This window comes from Pteropus vampyrus, unplaced genomic scaffold, assembly GCF_000151845.1.
Source record: "Pteropus vampyrus isolate Shadow unplaced genomic scaffold, Pvam_2.0 Scaffold173, whole genome shotgun sequence".
NCBI classification, from domain to species: Eukaryota; Metazoa; Chordata; class Mammalia; order Chiroptera; family Pteropodidae; genus Pteropus; species Pteropus vampyrus.
Window position 1 is genome coordinate 2,682,472 of NW_011888954.1, and position 7,346 is coordinate 2,689,817.

General features: G+C 42.8%; 1 protein-coding gene across 1 annotated transcript in view; it reads right to left on the reverse strand.

Annotated features, from left to right (window-relative positions):
- The window catches only part of CAPN13 (calpain 13), a 51,332-nt gene extending 44,728 nt beyond the window's left edge, over positions 1 to 6,604 (reverse strand). Inside the window, exon 1 of the mRNA XM_011370750.1 lies at positions 6,407 to 6,604. Coding sequence (XP_011369052.1) covers positions 6,407 to 6,604 — 198 coding nt within the window. The remainder of the gene's footprint in view (positions 1 to 6,406) is intronic.
- Positions 6,605 to 7,346: the final 742 nt, after the last annotated feature.

Sequence of the window (7,346 nt, forward strand, 5' to 3'; positions counted from 1 at the left end):
TGAAGCTAGCATAGCCTGGATGCCCAACCTGAGAGGAAAAAAAAAAAAACACAAAAACACACGCATACTACAATCTTATTTCACTTCTGGAAATATGCTGAATTTAAATACCCAGGAAATGAATTGACAATAAATGATAAGACTAACCCACTATCATCAAGTAGCATTTGTCATAGAAATGCAAGATGTCAGGGTGGTTTCATAACAGGATATTTAATAATATAAAATAGCATTTTCATGGGTAAAAAACAATTTATATCCTTCCAATAAATGCCATAAAGGCATTTGATATATGCACAACTTTCTCTAATTTACCCAAGTAATAAAGATTTAAATAAAAAACCCCACAAAACTTTAGCTAATTAGGAACAGAAAGATATTTTAAGGTCATGAAAATTAAATGGCAATTATTTCAAATCAAAAGTCAATAGGCAGCATCGAGTTTACGGGCAAACAACAGAATAGTTTGCATCAAAATTGGGCACAAAACCAGCATCCATGTCCCCTGTCCTCTGAGCTTCCTGTTCCTTCCTCACCTTGGGCTTTAGCAGAGCATTGGATGATCAAAAAAGAGCAAAGATAGAAAGAGATGGAAATTATACCCAGAAGCGTTTTAGTGGGCTGGGCTGACTTACTAAGATAAGGTCCACAGAGAAAATAGGTAAAGATGGCTGGGAAGGAGATAGGGATCCTCTGGCTCTGGGCAGCTCCCCCATCACCAGGTGGGCCGGGCACACCAGGGCAATGAAGTCCCTGGCAAGGGGCCGTCTCCACCATGAGTGTGACTCAGAGTCACCCAGGAGTTTCACAGACATGGAGACTGTTGGGGTCCCCCCTCCTACAACCTGGATTTAGCAGGTCAGCAGGGTAGAGGTCAGGATTTACACAGCAACTCGGATGATCCCAAGGCTCAGCCAGGGGAGGGAAAGTTCGGAGAAGCAGAGAGATTTGTTCCGGGTCCCACAGAAAGCGGGCCAGGAGCCGGGCAATCTGCTTCCACAGTGCCCAGCTGTTCTCCGCAGACCACACCAGCGTGCAGGGGCTTCGTGACTTCAGTGTTTTCTGATTCTCTAGGACGGACTGGCCCTTTGAGGCTCTGAAACACCCATTTGTTTGGAAGGAAGCTGTAACGGTTGATATTATACTTGGCTGGATCATGGGGTTTCCAGATATTCGGCTAAACATTATTTCTAGGTGAATCTGTAAGAGTGGTTCCAGATGACACCAGCATTTGAATGGGTGGACTCGGAAAAGCAGACTGCCTCCTCCCCGTGCCCCAGTGTGGATGAGTGTCACCCAATCTTTAGAACAAAACAGAACAAAAAGTAGAGGAAGGGAGAATTCGCCCTTCTCTGCCTGACTGCTGAGCTGGAATGTTGGCTGTCTTCTGCCCTTGGACTGGGAATTACACCATCGGCTCCCCTGGTTCTCAGGCCTTCCCACTTGGGCTAAACTATACCACTGGCTTTCCTGGGGCTGCAGCTTGCATATGGCAGATTGTAGGCCTTCTCAGCCTCCACGATCACATGAGCCAATTCCTCTTAATAAATACATCAATAGGGTATATCGCTGTATTTCCTATTAGTTATATGCTATAGGATGCACATATTCCCCATTGATTCTTTTTCTCTGGAGAACCCAGACTAATACAGAAACCATCAGCAATAGTCAAACTAAGCAATCTTAGGAATTTAGTTTGAGATCGTGGAGCTCTTTCTCAGTGTAAAGTTTGGGGCAAGCTCTATGATATCAAATGTGCTAGAAACTCACGTAATTCAAGCCCCTGGAATGTTAGAAAATAACCTCTCTGAAGTGGCACCAAACCCAACACTCTCCCGCAGTCATCTCTGGAGAGGTCTCTTCCAATGTGACTTCACTTGGTCTGTTTTTGACAGTGATTCCTGTATTCTTTTCAAAGGCTGCTCATGCGTGTCCCCAGACAGTGTGCTGCTCTTGGATGAGGAAACACCTGTTAAGCATATTGGCATTTAGACACAGGCCCTTTGAGAGGGTGGCCAGAGTTCAGGCTGGGCCAGGTGGCAGTGTCACTTTTGTATTTTTGCTAGAGAGCTTTGCTTTATTGGCATCAAAGTTCTTTGGCTCAATGGCAACTGGCTGTTGGCATATTCATTTTCTGTCACCTTCTGTTACTTGTTGCTTTCACAACTTACAATCATATCTCTATGTTGTTTACTCTTTCCTTTTCTGAAGAACTCATTTTGGTCCCAAGGTAAATGATTTCTAGTGAATCATCCTTGCAGAAATTCTGCTCTGGCTTCTTGGAAGATAAAAGTTATTGCCTGAGTAGGCAATGTTTCCTTCTGGGATGGCTGCAGGCCAGAATCCACAGTGGGGCTGGGTGCTAAGCTCTGAGAACCCCATTCCATATTTTGAGCCCACAGCTTAAGAAGTAAAGTGTTTTTTCTGTAAAGAAGTAAAATGTTTTTCACTAAAGAATGGGGACAAAGATAACATTTTAGTCCCTCAATCTGACATATATTAGCGACTCTGCTGTGCTCTCCAATATGGTAGCCACAAACCATATTAAATTAAATTAATTTAAATTGAATAAAATTAAAACTTTCATCTTTTAGTCACACTAGCCTCCTTTCAAATGCTCAACAGCAACATGTGACTAGTGGCCACTGTACTGAACAGTGCAGAAAAATCCATTCCATCATTTCAGAAAGCTCTGTGACAGTGCTGATCTACTGAATGAGGATAATAATATTATCTACCTCACAGGACTGCTATGGTAGGTGTCGTATGTAAAGTGCTTAGATTAATACCTAGCACATGTGCATACTTGATAAATGAGATTTATTATTATTTCTAAAAAATAAGATTTTTTAAAATGATATTTATTATCATTCATAAAAAATTCTAAATTCTAAAAGAAAGTCACTCTAAGTACCAAATATACTTCAGGGAAATAACACATGATACTCCATGTGTAAGTGTAATTCTCAGTATTGTCTCTTGCTGAAATGGGGAGTTTGCAAGAATCATTGAGGCTGATGAGAAGTTGGATCTTGTCGGTGCCACTTTCTCCAAGCAGAGCCACAGGCTGTTGTAGAACCTGATTGCAGGGAGTGAGGGTTGGGGCTGGGTTGGAAATTCCTTAAACAAAGAAAGCTGAATGAAGCAGGATATGCAGGAGACGCTTCTACTTCAAACAAAGTTATAGCAGTAAAATGGATTAGGTCGTTCGTTAGAGAGAGGGAGAACAAAAAAGGAGCAATGGACGGCAAAAGAGGCAGGGTGGGGAGTGGCGGGTGCAAGAACACATGCTATGGGGCATGAAACGACTTCTTACACCAGGCATAGAAAGCTTCACATCCCTGACTCAGGCTATTGCTGAACCTACCAAGCCTAGATGAGGAGTCAAAGTAGAATGATATCCAGGGTGGTTTAGCAGTTGCCTAGAATATGGAGCTTCCCCATTATCTAGAAAAGCCTAGAATATAGAGATGGCCTAATGACCCTTGGTACTACCTCAGCCATTATACAGTCGAAGTTTAAAGAGTGCCAGTTAGACCTCTGGACCCTGATTAAACTCTAGATTGGGAGGCAACCTTTTAAAACTAGTGATAAGCAGCTGATCGTGAGAAGAAAGGCACTCTCCACACTCCCTGCCAGGCTCCTCCCCACAGCTCTCCAAATGGTTTCCTCTAACCTACCAGTGTTTGCTGAAAATTAGCTGAGGGCTGAAGCTCAGATGACTGGGCTGTGATAGCCCAAGGGATGAGGGGACAGCTTCTGAAGCTGCTACCCTATGCCATCCCTCCCAAGTTAATCACAGGAACAATAGGCATCATGTAGTAAGTGCTTATAATATGCTAGACACTGTTCTAAATATTGTCTTAACTTATCCCTTAAAATAATCATGTGAGGTACAGCTACCATTTTTATCCTCATTCATTTTCACCTAAAAAATGGAAAGAAGGGCAGAACATAGAGAGATTGATTCCTGATTACCCAGACGAGGTAGGATATTCTATTGGTGCATTAAATATTATTAGTGGCAAATAGGAAACCAGAATACAACATGACTTCATGATGAGGCCTTACAGGAGGCGACATAGTGTGGCTTTAGGAGTACAGGTCTTGGAGACAGGCTCCAGGGTTCAAATCTCAGCTCTAACACTTTGGGCACTTCACTTAACTGTTTCCGTTTCTCACCTGTAAAAGGGGGCTAATAATAGTACCTCCTCATAGAGTTACTGGGAGGATTCAATGAGTCAAAGCACCTAAAAAGCCAGGTCTACCTTTTGGTCAGTATTATGTAGATGTTGACCATTACAACTGGCATTGGGTCACACTGGCTCTGTCTCCTCTTCCAAGTCTCTTTGTAGTCACAGCTGTAAATTGTGGAAGTCAAGGATGTCACCACGTTGAAGGGGTGAAGACATCGGCTTTCTCCTCTACCATCCTACTTGGAAACTGGTCAACTCAAGGATTCACTGTTGCACATATGGAGTCTGAAACCCATGTCAGGCACCCATAGTCATTTATTCACTCATTCATTCACTCACTCATTCATTCACCCAAAACCTAAGAGAGTCCTACTGGGCACACAACCCTATATGAGGAAAAGTATAGCAAGTGAGTCAGGAATCTTAGCTTAAATGCCAAGTCCTTCTCTACTGTGTTATCTTGTGCAAGTCTCATCAACTGTCTGAACCTGTTTTCTTATAAAACTAGAGAAGAACAAAAGTGACAAAGTAATAGAAGATGAATGGAAAGCTCTAGAAAGTACTATACAAATGTAACTGCTTCCAGTTGTGATAAAGGACACAAAACTACATGACATATCCACATATACATTTTAAAAGGAGATCTAGAATGAAAAAGAACCCACTGGTAGAGTTCCGGTAAGCTTTTGGATGCGAAGGGCAATGGGAGTAGTTTGTATTTGGCCTCTGGCTGCCTCTGTTTCAGGTTCCTGGCCTGATTCTGTGTAAGTCATTTTATTTCTGTTTGCCTCAGTTTCTCCTTGACCCCAAAAGACTGCTGGAATTAAGATAATGAGAAACTCTCAACCCTTTCTAAATAAATGCTATGAATTCTTAAACACCACAAATATGGTCTCACATCTATTGCTCAGCATCTTATAAAAAAAAAAGCATCTTTGAAAAGAATCTCAGTGTCTGAATATAACAAAGGAAAAAAATATAACTCTTTCAAACTTTAAATAGAGTTCCCTATTCATTTGTTCTTAGGCAGTGAAGGCCCAAGAGAGTTGTTGTCAGGAACTTGTTGCCTCTGGCTTGTAAAAATAGACCCTAGAAGTCAGAAGCTCCCCATCTTCCTTTAAGCAGCATCTGAGCCCCACCCAATCCCCACTAACCCTCCCCTTCCCCAAGGCTACAAATCTGTCCCGAGTTAGTACAAGAGTTGGTACCCAGAGTTCTATGTCCTGTTCTATGACATTAGAAAATACCTTTTCTGTATAACCTAACCTTACTTCATTGAAAAGGCTCAGTAAAGAACTTGGCATTTAATATGTGCTCAGTAATTCTTGCTGAAATTATAATGATCAGTAATTTATAATTATTATAAATAATTACTATGAACAACACATATTTTTTTCTCTTATTCAAGTTCCTACTGGACGCTTTTAGGAGCATGAACAGGAGGTATGGGCATCAGGGCACTCAAAATGGTCCTTACCGGAGTCCTTTTCCTCAACAATAACCCTCATGAGATTATAAAAATATCAAGCAGGCTGAGAAATTTCCTTTGGAGCTTTATGCCCTGAAACTGAGATGGTTCTAGAAAAACCATTAGGGCTCACCTTGCTGCAAGGCGGAGTTAGCGGCCATCTGCTGGGCTGCAGGAGTCAAGGGGGTGTGACTGATGTCCGGCAATATCTCCTTAATTTTACAGCTGATGCCTGAAATTCTTTTATATGTGATCAAAAGTTTACAAGATTGGAAATACAAAGAAAAATGAGAGAGGCAATTGTTTAAATTCATCTTCTTGAATAAATGACTGACATGGTATCTTCCCTTTGAGTAAATTCTAACAAGAAAAGAGAGAAGATAAAGACAGTGATACCTGAAGAGAATAAAGAGTGTTTTGTCTCCACTATGGAGATGAAAAAGACCTTGGAGACCAATTACTACACTCTTCCCACCCATGGCTTCCCTTTCGTCAGATGAGAATATTGAGGCATAAAATCTAGTGATGTGCTCAGTGTTAGAACTTGGTTAGAACCCAGAAGTCCTGCTTCCTGGTACAGGGTCTTCCTATCCCACTGTAGCCGAGGGACCAGATGAATTTCATTCTCCTTCCCATTTGGGGTGGGCCACCCTTAGAACCAGCTCTCAGCGAGAGGGACCATGGCAGGCGAGGTGGCTCAGAGGGCCGGGGAGCTGGGTGTGTAACTGGGGAGCTCACTCACCTGTGGCCGATACCACTTCAGGCTAGAGGGGTGTTTCCCTTGGAGCAGCTGCACACCTATGGAGGAAGTCTCAGCAGGAAATGTCTCATCCTCAAACAGCAGACCTCTGCTTAGGCAACGATGCCGCAAGGAGTGAAAGTCCTGGCCATTGAACTTGATGATGGGGGTCTTGGCTAGAGGCTCCTGGTTGTGTGCCATGGCTCTCCTTAGAAGATATCCAAAAAAGATATTTTTAGGGATGAGACATCAAGTCTTTTGCATCATCAGAGTGAGCCTTGGAAGGGCATTCAGATGTTCCTCCCACCCCCAAGTGAGACCTAGATCAGTGCTATCTCTAGTGACACAGCCAGTTGGTGGGTGAGCCCAGACTAGAATTCCAACATCCTTCCTTCCAGTTCAGTTTTCAATCTGCTGTACTGAGAGCTTCTCAGTATGCTCTATGTGCCCCAGAGACTATGGGGGTATTTGTACATTAATGAACATTTATTAAGTACTGACCTTGTGCCAGGCGCTTTTCTGAATGCTGGCAATTCAAAGATAAATATGACATGATCTTTACCCTCCAGGGGCTCATCGTCAAGTGGGAAAGATAGATTAGACATTTCAACAGAAACTATCTAATTAAAAATGTGTACAATGTCCTGTGGACATAAAGAAGCTATGAACTGCCCATTGACCTTTGAATTGGGCCTTCAAGGAAGAATTTGCCAGGTGGAGAATGGTAGCTATAAAAAAACAAGTCCCTCCAGGTGCCCTGAATAGCAAGTGTAAGGAGGCCCAGGAGTTGGATGGAAAAGGTCATGTATGTTAGAGGAAATGGGAGGGGCTGGAGGAGACAGTGGTGTGGGGGCTAAGGAGAGGGAGTGTGGGCAGAGACAGCCAGGACAGTAGGTGGATGTTAGTACATGGAGACCCAAGGGAGGTTCCCAGGACTGAAAAT